Below are 15,841 nucleotides of genomic sequence, written 5' to 3'. Positions count from 1 at the left end.
AAGACTCTATAAATACACAGTCCTTCTTGGCATTCTTTTCAGTAAATGATTTTGGGGGGGGGAAGGGGGACTGGGTGGGGGGATGGGCTAAATCATTTTGTTCTGTTCCTCTAGCGATGATGCTGGGATATTTGTCTAATACTCTTCCCATCCTCCAGAAAAAGGAAACCCATTGAAACCCCATTAAAAATAAAACAGTCAAACTTTATTCCACTTAATTTCATAAATAGAGTCCCTTTAGATCATTGTATACACTAGGAATAGTCTGTAAACACTTGACCTAACACTGCGAGCTTTGAGCTAAAATGCTGACTGGGGCAGCTTAGTATTGGAACCCTTTTTTTATTTGTCCTCTTATTTATTTTTTCTCCATCTTGGGCTGTCCGTATTTTCTTGCTGTATTGAAGATATTGCTCTGAAGCACCAGGCGCAGATAGTCCCATCCTCACATATTGCGAGGCGCGGAAGCCTTGCATCAGCCCCTCAACTTCCCACCGGTCCTCCTTGTGCTGGCTGCAGCAGTGCAAGGCCGCGGGGTCGATGGGGTGTGCCTCGGTGTTGAACAGGTAGCCACCGGCGCCCAGTACGCATTCGCCGTAAGGTGTGGTGACAGTGTAGAAGGTGGACCCATCGTTATGGAGAAAGTTGTCAGGGTCAAAGAGCAGGTAGAGATACTTCACCGTCTCCGCCAGGAAGAAAGACTCCATGCGATTGTCTAGTTTGTGGTCCCGTAAGTCCCGCACCTTAAATGCAAGAAAACAAGAGCTGATCATCAAATCTATAAAAGATAAAACAGGTGCTCAAACACTGGATTAGAATCAAACATCCGTAACATTGTCAACTTACAGCCCCACTACAATAATCAGTGGGTAAACTGTCACTGGGTCAAAATCCTGAACCTCCCTCCCTAACAGCACTGTGGATGTACCTACACCACATGGACTGCAGTGCTTCAAGATGATACGCTTGTGGTGGAGTGGAGATTAGTCTGACTTCAATTTATAAAATACTCCATTTTAACATTTCTTTCTAGATTTTCTTTCTGTTGTATTGTAAAGGGAGATTCCACTTTCAAAATGGTGTCTGCAACTGCAATCCGCGTAAATGGCTTTTGCTCTTTTAGCTTTGCTAAATTGAAGAATATAACCGGAAAACCACTCAAAAGTATGCAGTTGATTTTGTTTATCGCAGTGCCTCTGTTAACAATCACAAAGGACACCCAAGCGCAGGAAACTAAAGCTTGATAAAGCTGATGTACATTGAATTGCTTAACATCATAGGCAGTCACCTTTAAATAACTTCAATCCATTTCTTGGTTCCATGGTTTGAGGAAAGTTCCACCTGTATCTCATAACTGGCTTTTAAAAGGTGGGACTGTATTTCGAAAGGTTTTCCTGGATGTAAGAATTTCTTTACACTTATCATGGGCCTATTGTTAATGGTTTGGACCTAACAGGAATGTTGAATGTTGGCCTTTATTTCAAAGGGAATGGAGTATAAAGATAGGAAAGTCTTGCTAAAACTATACAAGGCACTAGTTAGAATACTGTGAACAGTTTTGGTCCTCTTATCTAAGGAAAGATATGCTGGCATTTGAGGCAATCCAGAGAAAGATCACTAAATTGATTCCAGGTATGAATCTTAATGAGGAGAGGTTGAGTAGGGTGGGCCTGTATTCATTGGAGTTTAGAAGAATGAGAGGTGACCTTATTGAAACATATAAGGTTCTTGGGGGGCTTCACAGGGTAGATGCTGAGAGGCTGTTTCCCCTTGTGGGAGAGTATAGGACCAGAGAGCATAATCTCAGAGTAAGGGGCCGCCCATTTAAGATAGAGACGAGGAGGAATTTCTTCTCAGAAGGTAGTTAATCTGTGGAATTCTTTATTGCAGAGGACTGTAGAAACCGGGTCGTTAAGTATATATTCAGGGCAGAGATAGACAGATTTTTAATCAGTAAGGGAATCAAGGTTTATGGGGAAAGGCAGGAAAGTGAATTTGAGGATTATCAGATCAGCCATGATCTCACTGAATGACGGAGCAGACTCAATGGGCTGAATGGCCTACTTCTACCCCTAAGTCTAAGTTTTATAAGAAGGCAGCTCACAACCACCTTCTCAAGGGCAATTAGGGATGGGCAATAAATGCTGGCTTAGCCAGCAACACCTACATCCCATAAACGAATATAAATAAAAAGAATACAGCATGGTATCTGACACTTAGCTATGCCATGCGGATAGACTGGAGAAGCTGGGACTGTTCCCCTTAAAGGAGAGAAGGTTGATGGGAGATTTGGTAGAAGTGTTCAAAATCATGAGGGATCTAGATAAAATGGACAGGGAGAAACTGTTCCCATTGACAGAAGGATCCAGAACCAGAACACAACGATTTATGGTGATTAATAAAAGAACCAAAGGCGACATGAGGAAAAGTTTTATTCATCCATGAAGAGCTTTCAAAGGGGATAATTACCGAAAGAAAATAAATTTGGAATTTTGGCTACATTGTAGCCAAGCCTGATCTTGTGCTTACCCAATGTAAAGACAGATGTGCATTTGCTGGCTAGAAATCAGCTTGACTGCAAGAATGCACAATAAGTTTCCTACATTACAATAGTGGCTACACAGAAAAAGTACTTAAATATGAAGCGCTTTGGAAAGTTCTGAGGTCTTGTAGAGCACCATATAAATGCTTTAATCCCACCCATAATAAACCAGTAAGTTTATTTTTCTCCTGTGCGCTCCCAACACACCCACCACCACACCCCGCCACAATTTGATTGATCCAGAATTGGTTGCAGTACGTCACAATAATCTCAGTGATGAGGAAGCAAAAGTTACAAGAATTGCTGCTGAACTTTAACAGGTTCGGTACTTACAGTAGCAAAGCCACAATCCACACGGCTGATCTTCTCAATAGCCTCAATGACGTCCCTGCCCAGCTCCAGGAGGGTTGGATCTCCAGTTGCTCGATACAGATACATAGCACTCTCCACAAGCTCTGTAACAACAAACCATCCCCATTAACAGTGCAAACTCAGGCTGGCAAAAATTCATTACCTTTGGACATCACATCCATTGCACTAGGACAAAAGACAGCAGTGGAAAGTGAGAATGTCCCAAAGGCCCGTTGTTGCCTGTATGCTCACACAGCTATATTTATTTTTTAAAATGGCATTTGAATCCCAAATTCTTGAGGAGGTTGGGGGGGGGGGGGGGTGGTGGGGGTTGCTGCTATGGGGGAAGGGGGTGAATCAGACTGGATTTTCATCCATCCTCCGCCATAGTTGGGTTCGGAGAAAGGTAGGAGCCAAAAATAGCCCTGCCAGCTGGCTCCGTCCCACCATCCAGTTCTCCGGCTCCATCCCACCTCCGGGCCATTTTTGCCGGGACGGGATCGGGTACCGACAATTGGAGCATAATGAGGCCAACTAAAGGAGGCTGACTTTCAGCCTAGAGGCCCTCCCTTCAGAATCTGAGGAGTCGTGAATGGTGCTGAACATTGTGCAATCATAAGGTCAGAAATGGGGATGTTCTCTGATGATTGCACAATGTTCAGCACCATTCACGACTCCTCAGATTCTGAGGCAGTCCACGTCCAAATGCAGCAATTCCTGGACAATATCCAGGCTTGGACTGAAAGTGGCAAGTAACATTCGCACCACACAAATGCCAGGCAATGGCCATCTCCAACAAGGGAGAATCTAACCATCGCCCCTTGATGCTCAATGGTATTACCATCGCTGAATCCCCCAATAACAATATACTAAGGATTACCATTGACCAGAAACTGATTTGGACAAGCCATACAAATATTGTGGCTGCAAGAACAGGTCAGAAGCTAGGAATTCTGCGGTGTGTAACCCACCTCCTGACTCCCCAAAGCCTGACCACCAACTACAAGGCACAAGTCAGGAGTGTGATGGAATACTCCCCAATTGCCTGAATGAGTGCAGCTCCAACAACACTGAAGAAGTTTGACACTGTCCAGGACAAAGCAGCCCACTTGATTGGCACCACATCCACACACATTCACTCCCTCCACCACCGACACACAGTAGCAGCAGTATGTACCATCTACAAGATGCACTGCAGGAATTAACCAAGGCTCCTTAGACAGCACCTTCCAAACCCACGACCACTACCATCTAGAAGGACAAGGGCAGCAGATAGATGGGAACACCACCACTTGGAAGTTCCCCTCCAAGTCACTCACCATCCTGACTTGGAAATGTATCGCTGTTCCTTCACTGTCACTGGGTCAAAATCCTGGGATTCCCTTCCTAACAGCACTGTGGGTGCACCTACACCATGGACTGCAGTGGTTCAAGAAGGCAGCTCACCACCACCTTCTCAAGGCAACTAGAGATGGACAATAAATGCTGGCCCAGCCAGTGAAGCCCACATCCCGTGAATGAATAAAAACAATACTCTCCACTTGCATGGATGAATGCACCTCCAACAACACTCAAGGAGCTTGACACCATCCAGCACAAAGGCAGCCCGCTTGATTGGCACCACTTCCACAAACATTTACTCCCTCCACCATCAACGCACAGTAGCAGCAGTGTGTACCATCTCAAAATGCACTGAAGGAACTCACCAAGCCTCCTCAGACAGCACTTTCCAAACTCACGCCCACTACCATCTAGAAGGACAAGGGCAGCAGACACATGGGAACACCATCAGCTCAAAGTTCCCCTCCAAGCCACTCACCACCCTGTCTTGGAAATACGTTGCCGTTCCTTAAGTGTTGCTAGGTCAAAATCCTGGAACTCCCTTCTTTAACAGCACTGTGGTGTGCCTATACAACTGCAACGGTTCAAAAAGGCAGCTCACCAGCACCTTCTCAAGGGCAATTAGGGATGGACAATAAAAGCTGGCTTAGCCAGCAACGCCCACATCCCATAAATGAATAAAAGAAAAATAATGTCAATTACATTGTTAAGTTTAAGAGAAACAGTTGATGTATTAATTGAGTTTGAGCACATATAAATAGAGGAAACCCTTTTAAGGAGCTTTAATTAGTTCATTAGTTTTTTTGTTTATTGGTCTAAAAAGAGCATACAAATAGGGGATAACTAGGACACTGAGTGTGTGAAAGGAGAGCTATGAGACTGAACAAGTCAATACACTCTCTCGATAAAGAAAAGCTCTGTGTCTTAGCTTTGGCTTCACCAATTGGTTTGGATCATATTAACATCTCCATGAAAATCACAATGAGTGACTATTTCCCTCTGGGAGTGCTTGGGACCTGGAAACCGTCCCAAATTCAATTCCCAACCCTGCAGGGAAAATCCAGCCCGAGGAGTTTGAAATGGCTCCATCAGAGTCTAGCAAATCCAGAATAAACTGGAAAGTTTGGCATCATACCAGTTGTGAAGAAGTATTTTGGGGGGAAGATGGGTACTAGGCTCTGATCTCTTTCTTGCTCAATTTTCAAAATCAGTGGCAGGGAAATTAAATCAGGCTGCTGGTTCACTAAAGTCCACTACTGCATTCAGCCGAAGAGTAGTTATGTCCCCCATGGTGTGCAGAGTGAAGCTGATGAGAATGCTCGCAATTTTACAAGGGACTGGCTGTACCTGTCTTGTTAAACATCAGGGCCGCTTTACACTTGTTTTATTTTTAACCTTAGCACTGCCAGTACTTCTAGAAAGGCAAAACCCCATCACAGCTATTTTCAAGAGTAAACTAGCATGCCGTATTCCGAATTATATTCTAGAATGCTTAATGAACCACTCAGCAATACATTTTGTCAGTATATCTGCACATTGAGGGAGATAATGGAACACAGTCCTGATCTTGGCTGTGTGGCTGTCACTACTGTAGTCTGATCACCCCAGTGACAGGCTGGAAAGCTGGACTGACACAGATCTAGAATAGATCACCTGTCCATCGCAGTCAGGCAGAAGCAAGTGTGGGAGACAGGGGACCAGGGAAATTTAACAGAAAACACTGAGATGTGCGTCAAGGTTCTCGTTCCCAATAATAGAAACAGAAAATGCTGGAAAAACTCAGCAGGTCTGGGCAACATCTGTGAAGAGAGAATCAGCAGTTAATGTTTCGAGTCTGAATGATTCTTCTTCAGACTCTTCTTCTCGCTCCCAATGGTTAGTGAAGGAAGTTACTTTTACATCTTTATACCTCCATACCGCCCTGACTCGGAACTGTATCACCATTCCTTCACTGTCACTGCGCCAAGTTCCTGGTAAACCCTAACTAACAGCACCGTGGGTGAACCACCACCAGACGGACTGCATCAGTTCAAGGCGGCGGCTCACCACCACCTTCTCAAAAGCAATTAGGGATGGGCAATAAATGCTGACGTTGCCAACGATGCCCACATCCCACAAATGAATGAAAAAAAAATTATCTAAACCTTATAAAGACTTAATGCCAAATTTTCCTTGAGGCTCAAGTTAGCTGATTTCAACCAGACAAGCAGTAGTGATGCAACACTGAGTTTCTACAACAGGGAACAGAAAATTCTGAACCAGTGAATGACCTTTGCTGGAAGATACATACTTGGACACATTGGGGGCAGTACAATCAGCTTGGCTGTGGTGCCCCCCCACAGTCAAATACCCCAAAGACATTTACTGTATGACAAAAGTAAAGCCCCCCAAAAGAGATTTTATTAGCTGTGTATTGCCTCAAACAAAGTGGGATTTGTTCAGACTGTGAAATACTCTTAAGAAGCTCCTTTCGTGGCCCAGTGACCTTAGCCAGTGAATAACAGTAGCATACAGGCTAAAAAGATCTCTCACAGTCTTGTGCTAAATAAGTTGGGACACCCATTAGCTTGCAATAATTGTAAGTGAGGCAGACTGCAGCCAGAAGGGAAGTCAGCCAGAGTTCTTGGTCGCTACCTAGAGACCTCCTAGTAGAAGTGCACATACTGACAGGATAGGGTTCAGCTGCACTGCCCCTTGCAGTTAAACAGCTCAACTGTCAAGGCTCCCACAAATAATGGTGACTTGGTCAAATGTCTTATACTTGGTAATGTCCTATACTGGCAAAATCAACACCTAGTCATTTGGTAGTACAGAACTTGAGTGTTGCTGAAAAAAGGAGACAAGTTGAAGCTTTTCATCTTGCACTCATCAGGAAACTTCACATTCCCCTAATATTGGTACTCTTACGAAGTGTCCTGACGAGCGCAAGAGGAAAAGCTTCGACATGTCTCTTTTTCAGGACTCAACATCCTCGGAGCAATGGGGCGGGGAATATTGGAAAAGAAATCTATTATATATCCACATGAAAATTACAGAAAGGGGCTGTCAGCAAGGGTTGTCCTAGGACCAAATAGCTGGTATTTAACAGATTAACTAGTTGTCTATCTTATTTACTGTTGCTGAGAGCACAATATTCGCTGCACTTGCCTACGTCAAATACAATGCCTGCGCTTGGCTGTGAAGTGCTCTCAGGCATTCCGAGGACTTGAAAGGTGCTACTGAAATGAAAGGTTTTTCTTTTCCTTTTCTCACCTGGCCGTAGTGGATAGCCTTCCCGCTTGTCCACAGTCGAACCCTGAGGGATGCTGTAGAACTCAGGGAGGCCACCGTACTGCTTCCAAACCTGGTAATAGTTGTGGAATGTTTTCATGGCATTACTAATGTCGCCAATCAGGCTCTACGGTGGAAGAAATAAAAGCGTGCATCAGCCCCGGCTTAAAAGGCAAGAAGGTCTGGTTTAAGATAGAAGAGTTTTAAAACAAGTCTTAATTTCTTAAGGTACATCATAAAGAGCAGAGAAGGGCTTTTCAAAGCAAAAAATCGCCACTGGGACTAACAAGCTGGTTCCTATTGATGGATCAATCCTGTGTGCCCTCCCTTCAGCCAATAATTTCTCTCTCCAGAAGCACATCTGGAATTGTTCTCCTGACAACAACCTGCATTTATATAATGCCTATAATATAGTAACATTATAACATTCACAAGAGTGATTATCGGGAAAATACTGATAGAGCTACATGAGAAAATTCAAAATCATGAGCAGTCTGGAGAGAGCAGATTGGGAGAAACTGGATCGCGAACAAGGGGGCACAGATTTAAGGTGATTGGCAAAAGAAGCAACGTAGACTTGAGGAAAACGTTCTCCCGCAGCGAGTGGTTAGGGTCTGGACAGCACTGCCTGGAAGTGTGGTGGAGGCAGATTCAATCGTGGCTTTCTCTTCAATCTGAAGGGAAAAAGCTTGCAGTGCCACGGGGGTAAAGGTGAGGGTGTAGCACGAGGTGAACTGCCCTTGTAGACAGCCAGCACAGGTACGGCAGGCCAAGTAGCCTCCTTCTGTGCTGTAACCATTCTACAATTCTATGCTAAGGCAGGTGACCACAAAAAACTTGGTCAAAGAGGTAGGTTTAAGAAGCGTCTTAAAGGGAGGCTGAGGGAAGTGGAGAGGTTTAGGCAGGGAATTCCAGAGCAGAGAAGGCATTGGGGTGATTTAATAGGGGTGCTCTAAATTATGAAGGGCTTTGACACAGTAAATAAGGAGAAATTGTTCCACCGGCAGGTGGGTCAGTAACCAGGGAACGTTTAACATGGAGATTAGGAGAATTTTTTCCTCTCAAAGGGTCGTTAGTCTGTGGAATTCTCTTCCCCCAGAAAGCAGTGGAGGCTGGGTCATTGAACTTGCTCAAGGCAGGGTTAGAAGGTTTTTGACAGACAAGGGAGTCAAGGGTTATGGGGCGGGGGGAGGGGGGGGGGTCGCAGACGGGAAAGCGGAATTGAGACCACAACCAGATTAGCCACTGCTGAATGCCCTACTCTTGCTCCTAAGTCCCATGCTTCTATAGACTGATAACGATTGGGCCACAGGAGGTGTGAGGGAGGGGGATGAACCAAGGGCTGACATTTCTATTTGTAAACACAGCAAGTTGCTATGATCTGGGATGCACTGCTGGAAAGTATGGTGGAAGCAGAATGAATAGACATATATACCTAAAAAAGAAAAAAAAAGCAGCGATTTGGGGAAAGAGCAAAGGAGTGGAACGAATTAGAAAACAGCTGGGTCAGGTACAATGGGCTGAATGGCCTCCTACTGCTGCTGGATTCTATGATCTAATCGAGCTCCTTGGCTCTTGAAACTGCTTACATTGTCGTTTCCAGGTAACAAGGTCAAAAGCCAGGATTATACCACAATAAATTGGCCAGGCAACTTTGCATAGTGCAACACCCTTTTTGAAATGGTTTGAACATAAGAACATAAAAGTGGATCAAACCTGTGCAACCCCTCATTCAATATGATCATGGCGCAGAGGCCGTGCCAGGTTTCAGATCTGGCTGGATTTCAGGTCGGGCAGTTCAGGTCAAACTGGGTTGGTTGGGGTCAAGGGTCGTTCGGAGTGCGGGAACAGACCGGCGTGCAATTGGTAAAGGGGATAACTAGCGCGGTGTGGCCTCTGACTAGTTATCCCCTTCGCCACTTGCACGCCAGTCTATTCCCGCACTCCAAGCGACCCTTGACCCCAACCGACCCAGTTTGACCTGAACTGCCCGACCCAAAATTAAATTGGATAGGCTTTGGGGAGTCAGGAGGTGAGTTGCTCGCCGCAGGATTCCTAGCCTCCGACCTGTTCTTGTAGCCACAGTATTTATATGGCTAGTCCAGTTCCGTATCTGGGTAGCCCCCAAGATGTTGATTTGAGATACTGCACTGCAGTGCCCTGTCCATGTTATATTCCATCCCTGTTCTTCAAACAAAAGCCCTTTGAAAAACTGCCAGGAACGCAGGAATTGCTCAATGAAAAAAGACCCAAGTCCACCTAGTTTTTTTCCCTTCAAAATCCCCATGGTTGCACGTTATAATGATAACAAAGTTAAGTAATCGTAAGCTTAGCTTATAAATAAAATTATATGTTTTTATAGAACAATGTGTTATCGAACCAACAACCCGAACCACAGTTATGGCATGGGTTCTATCCCAGTGCGCAGAGTTTCTGATCTTAGCTGCATTGTTATGAGGGAGTGCCAAACAGCTGTAAAAACGCTATAAAAGGTGGGGTTATGCAGGAAGGAAAAGAGGATATTTGTTCCCAGACTATTACAGGCATGGTAAGATACAGCAAAGTGACTAACTCCCAGAAAACGTGCAAGTTAATCAGATGTCAGCCGTGTCTCAGTGGGTGGCACTCTCACACCTGAATTAGAAGATCGTGGGTTCAACACCGCATCACCCCCCAACCCCCCCCCCCCCCCCCCCCCCCCCCCCAAACCAAAAGAGACTTGAGCATAAATATCTAAGCTAAAACTGCAGTGCAGTACTGAGGGAAAGGCTGAACTATCAGAGACGCCATCTCTCAGCAGAGACATTAAACTAAGGCCGCGCCTATCTTCTCATGTTGATGTAAAAGATCCCTTGGCACTATTTCAAAGCAGAGCAGTTGCCCCCATTTTCCTGGCCAGTATTAATCCCTTAATTGACATTGCTAAAAAAAAGATTATCTGGTCGCTATAATATTGATGTTTGTGGGAGCTGGCTGTGTATGAATTGACTGCTGCCTTTCCTACATTTCTTTTTTTATTTATTCATTCACGGGATGTGGGTCTCGCTGGCTGGGCCAGCATTTATTGCCCATCCCTAATCTCCCTTGAGAAGGTGGTGATGAGTTGCCGCCTTGAACCGCTGCAGTCCCTATGGTGTAGGTACACCCACAGTGCTGTTAGGGAGGGAGTTCCAGGATTTTGACTCTGCAACAGTGAAAGATTGATGATATATTTCCAAGTCAGGATGGTGAATGACTCGGACGGGAACTTGCAGGTGATGGTGTTCCCACTTCAACACTGACTATGCTCCAAAAGTACCTGGTTTGCTGTAAAGCACTTTGGGATATCCTGAGGTCATGAAAGGCGCTATATAAATGCAAATCTTTCTTTTATCAGAGCTGAGTCCAACCTCTGCCACATATTTTCCATTAGGAGTGCTTTATCAAGAACCCTCATCATTCTGAGCAACTCTGTTAAATCACCCTTTCTCGGCTTGAAAGAGCACAATCCCAGCTTCCCTCTTTCCACCATAGCCTTGTTCTCACTGGGTTATGGATTGGACTGGGGGCACAGGAACAATTTATCATCGAGTTTCTCTTCAAAAGGAACTTTGCAATAACAACAGGTCCAATTTGCCAAGCCACTGCAACCCAAGCCGTAACTGGTGGACGTGCCCTTTTGGAGTGAAATTTTAGCCAAATTTAAAGTTTGTAAGAAAGAAACATTGCAAGAGAAGAGACAAAACCCAAGAGGGCTGAGTTCAGCACAACAGCCCAGCAATTCTGACCTGTAGTCCTGGCCAGAAAGCGTCGAGAGACTGGAAGACAGGCATGGAGATGGTGCCTTTGTACATCTGAACCCACACATACCAGTCTTCAAACTTTGTGTAATTCTTAATTACTTTATCATAATCTATCAGAACAAAAAAGAAATAAATTATAGGAAGGAACTAAATCGAGATTAATTTTTCAACAGGGATAAATACTTAAAACGCTGAACTATTCGATTACTGTGACAGTTGGTATTCTCTGCGATGAATAAGAATTCACTCTCAGTTACTCCTTGTGTTGGTAGATTAGAGTCTAGCCCAGAATGTTCTGTGTCCTACCAGAGTGACATAATTACTGTCTCAATGTTCTGATTATTAAGGCAAGGAAAATTTCCAAAGTACACGTTGTACAAGTGTCCACTTCTCAAAGGGGTTTAATTTCTCCTGTTAGTGCACTGCTTTATACAGAACGTAAGCTATTTTAAATCTTGACCTGTTTCATTTCACAAGTTAACCAGATGATATCAAAAGGGTATTAAACTTGAGTGTGTGTTACTCGCAGGGAAATCATTTACACACTTAGAGCAACACTGCAACCAGAATTTCCTGAAAAGTTGCACCATAACTACGGTGCAAGAGCTGCAATAGGCCGCTTTATCTCCCCAAAGGAAATGCACATTTAATCAATTGACACCGAAACATCAAAAGGCATGAATTTCCTCCATCACTTGCATCGCATGCAAGACAGTTGCTCTGAAACCCTCTGCTGCCCATTTAGACAGCTCCACCCTAAGGTCAGCTCATGCAAATTTCCTGGAATTCCTACAAAGAACAAGCTAACATAGATCCATGTCTATAGATTTAGGCAGTGTGGCCCGAGGGCACCCAGGACTTTTAACTTCTTTTCCTCACACATTATTTCTTAAACTTTTCTTACATTAAACTGACGGGACTATTCTTAACCACAGTGCTGCCTCAGTGTAGATTTTTCATACCTTGCCCTCTCTCCGGGACTATGCAGCTAAAATGGCCTTCACAAAGGAAACACTCCTGCCACAGATAACAAATGGAAGAGCAGCAACAGCAGAGACAAGAGGCTGAGAAGGTGGTAGAAAACAGCATCGCCCCCACTATTACTCCTATTGGCGGTAGTGCATCTGCACTTGCTTGCACCGGTTCAAGTGAGATTAGCAGGAAATTGTGATGCAAGTTTCTCACTGGCCAGGTCCGTGCAGAAACCAGCATAAATTTCAACACATTTTCCGCAGACCCGCAATCCAGGAAATTCTGGCCCATTGTTTTAATCCAGAGTTAAATACGTTAAACCACATTCCATCTTCTTAACAAAACTAATTCAAACAGTTGCCTTTATGATCAGAGTCCCCTTCTCCCTGCTTCTTGCAGAAGGATATAACTCAATAATCCAAGTGACCAAGTCAGATAAGCGCAAATAAAATAAAAAGTAAAGCACTACCCATTGTCTGATCAAGCATTATTAGGTCAGATACAATTACTCTGTATAGGTTAGTTATCGAGGAAAGCTCCCTCTTACTCTGCCTCACCATGAGACAGGTAAATACTTGTCCATGCCTTACTGATTACACTGTCAAGGTTTAATGTCAATTATGTTGTTAAACAGGTGATGGCTACTGGAACACCTAACAATGGGGATAGCTGGGACACTGGTGTGTGAGTAGTGTTGACTGTGAACTAAGTCAATAAACTCTCTCCAGTAAAGAAAGCCGCTGTGTATTAGTTTCAACGTCACCAACTGGCATGGGTCATGTAAACATACACGAGGCGGATATTTTATGCCCCTCACACCACCAGACATCGAAAGCTGCAGAGGAAATCACGACACAGAAGCTGAGTTAATTAGAACACAATTCTCACCAAGGAAGGAAGACATCAGCCCTTCATCCTGTAATAGGATGGCTCCTTTCACCAGATATTCAAAGTAAGAGTCGATCCCTGCCCCAATCCCAGCATCCTGTGCCACCCACTTTGACGTTAGGACATCGATATGGTTTCCAACCTATGCAAAAGATGTGTTGAGGGGGAAACAGGCAAAACAGAAAAGATTTAGCTAAAATATTTCCTGATTCTATAGTTACTGAAACAAATAAAGTGGATTTGGGTTCAGTAATGAGATTCTTTTTTATTCATTTGTTGTACGTGGGCTTCACTAGCTAGGCCAGCTTTATCGTCCATCCCTAATTGCCCTGGAGAAGGTGGTGGTGAGGCATCTTCTTGAACCACTGCGGTCTATGCGGTGTAGGTAGACGCAGTGCTATGAGGGGACTTCCAGGGTTTTGACCCAGCGACAGTGAAGGAACGGCGACGGCAATATATTTCCAAGTCAGGATGGTGTGTGGCTTGCAGTGGAACTAGTGGTATTCCATGTGCCTGTTATACACTCCAGTCTACCTACCCAGAGAAGAATTTTCTTTTGTTTTAAAGGGGAAGTGTGTCATTATTTTTGGACTTCGATAGAGAGGCACTGCACTGGAAATCTCAGGGCGTCCGGGTGACTATAATAATAAAAACAAAAATACTGCGAATACTGGAAATCCAAAACAAAAACAGAAATATCTGGAAAGACTCAGCAGGTCTGGAAGCATCGGCGGAGAAGAGCAAGGTTGACGTTTTGAGTCCTCATGACCCTTCAACAGGTCCTCATGACCCTGTTGAAGGGTCATGAGGACTCGAAACGTCAACTTTGCTCTTCTCTGCCGATGCTGCCAGACCTGCTGAGTTCATCCCGGTGACTATGACTGTCCTTGTAGGGTCACAAAATTTTGACGGTCAACTCTTCTACAGCTCCACATTCTTGTCACAACGGCTGACCAAAGATAAGAAGCATTCCCATTACACATAACTCCAGATCTGGCTCCTTCAGAACTATGGGAAAGCCAGCTAGTGGAAAGGAACCGATCAACAACTTGTATTGATTTGGCACCTTTAACACAGTAAAACATCCCCAGGCCCTTCACATGAACCATATTGCTGTTCCTTCACTGTCATAGGTCAAAATCCTCCCTAACAGCACTGAGGATGTACCTACACCACATGGACTGCAGCAGTTCAAGGACATGGCTCACCCCCACCTTCTGAAGGGCAATTAGGAATGGGCAATAAATGCCGGCCTTAACAGCGATGCCCACATCCCATCAAATAATAAGAGGAGTGTCATCAAACAAAATTTGACATTGAGCTTCTTAGGACAAGTAGTCAAAGATGTAGGCCTGAAAGAGCACCTTTATGGAGGATCAAGAGGTGGTGATGTCTGGTGCAGAATTTCAGAGCTTAGGGGTGAATGTCTTGGTAAATGACATTGAGTACAGGGGCAAGTGACAGTAAAGGTATGACTTGTGAAACAGCAGCAATGGATCACTAATTAACTGTAAAAAATAAAGTAAAATTGACTCTTTCCTAGATAGTGCCAACTACAAGCAGCCAAATCTCATTAATGACAAATCCAAACTTGCAGTTGATAACCAAGTTCTCTTGATGACCAAAGTTCAACAATACGTAATTTCTGTGAGATATGCAATTCATTTCCAACTGGTATTTAAAATTAGCAGTGCACGGTGGAACAGGAACAAAATAGTTGTGCAAGGGTCACAATCTGCTTTATGGGAAATGCATGTGTATTTTATTCGGGGCTGAGTGAGTGCTGCCGGTTGGCTGGATTTCTTCTACATTCGACTAAGAAGAAATACTCACAAGCCCAATATCCGATCGGCTGTTCCATAGTGCGTCCAGTGCTTTCCTCGCTACTTCCTCAAACACAGGGTCACCTGTCAGACGGCTGAGAGTAGCAAATTCCAGAATGAAGGTGCCGATACCAGCAGTGCAAGTGACTGGGGTCTCACTGGGATTAACTCCGTTCATGAGGTTCACTGTTCCATAAGGCATTCCTGTTGGAGTCTGGAAAGCTTGAAATAAAATACATGTATTTTTTTCACCACACCCTGAGCTTTGGCACTCGGTGAAGGTGTATCAACAAAATCAAGCTAAACCCTGAACTATAATGCTACAGCTACTGAGGGCTGCGTTATGAGACCTGGCTTCAAAGGCCTGCCTTCCGCTGCTGAGGCCCTAAGCTCTGGAATTCCCTCCCTAAATCTCTCTACCTCCCTCTCCTCCTTTCACAAGCTCCTTAAAACTAGCCCTTAATCAAATTCTCATGTCCCAAGATCTCCTTGTCAATGTCAGTCGCTGTCAAATTTTGTTTGATAACGCGCCTGAGAAGTGTCTCGGGATGTTTCAGTGCATTAAGAGGTGCTATCAAAACGCAAGTTGATGTTCTTGAAAAGGCTGGAGAATCTTGGGCTTTTCAGCCTGAGCAGGGGGCCTCCAATAGAACATCTTATAAAGGGAATGCAAATGATAAACTCAGGATATTGTTTTAAACTAAATTCCAAGAGTAAGTTGGGAGACACAGGCTCAGTAAAAGGTAAATTTAGCACTGATAACAGGAAGTTTTCCTTCACAAAGAGTGACCGACACAAGAAAGGGACAAATCAAAAGCTCCGATCAAAAAGTAAGGGTGAAAAGCAGGAAACAATGAGTTGCTGCATTGGAA

At 44.4% G+C, this 15,841-nt stretch overlaps 1 protein-coding gene across 1 annotated transcript in view; it reads right to left on the bottom strand.

Moving 5' to 3' along the window:
- Positions 1-186: 186 nt before the first annotated feature.
- The window catches only part of edem2 (ER degradation enhancer, mannosidase alpha-like 2), a 38,846-nt gene continuing 23,191 nt past the window's right edge, over positions 187-15,841 (bottom strand). The window contains exons 6-11 of the mRNA XM_041203758.1: positions 14,980-15,191; positions 13,147-13,288; positions 11,272-11,396; positions 7,487-7,631; positions 2,876-2,997; positions 187-743 (exon numbers count right to left, since the gene is read on the bottom strand). Of these exons, the coding sequence (XP_041059692.1) occupies positions 255-743; positions 2,876-2,997; positions 7,487-7,631; positions 11,272-11,396; positions 13,147-13,288; positions 14,980-15,191 (1,235 nt within the window). The 3' untranslated portion in view covers positions 187-254. The remainder of the gene's footprint in view (positions 744-2,875; positions 2,998-7,486; positions 7,632-11,271; positions 11,397-13,146; positions 13,289-14,979; positions 15,192-15,841) is intronic.

Source organism: Carcharodon carcharias, chromosome 14, assembly GCF_017639515.1.
Source record: "Carcharodon carcharias isolate sCarCar2 chromosome 14, sCarCar2.pri, whole genome shotgun sequence".
Lineage (NCBI taxonomy): Eukaryota > Metazoa > Chordata > Chondrichthyes > Lamniformes > Lamnidae > Carcharodon > Carcharodon carcharias.
The sequence above is the reverse complement of the archived record's forward strand: the minus strand, read 5'-3'. Positions and strand labels throughout refer to the sequence as shown.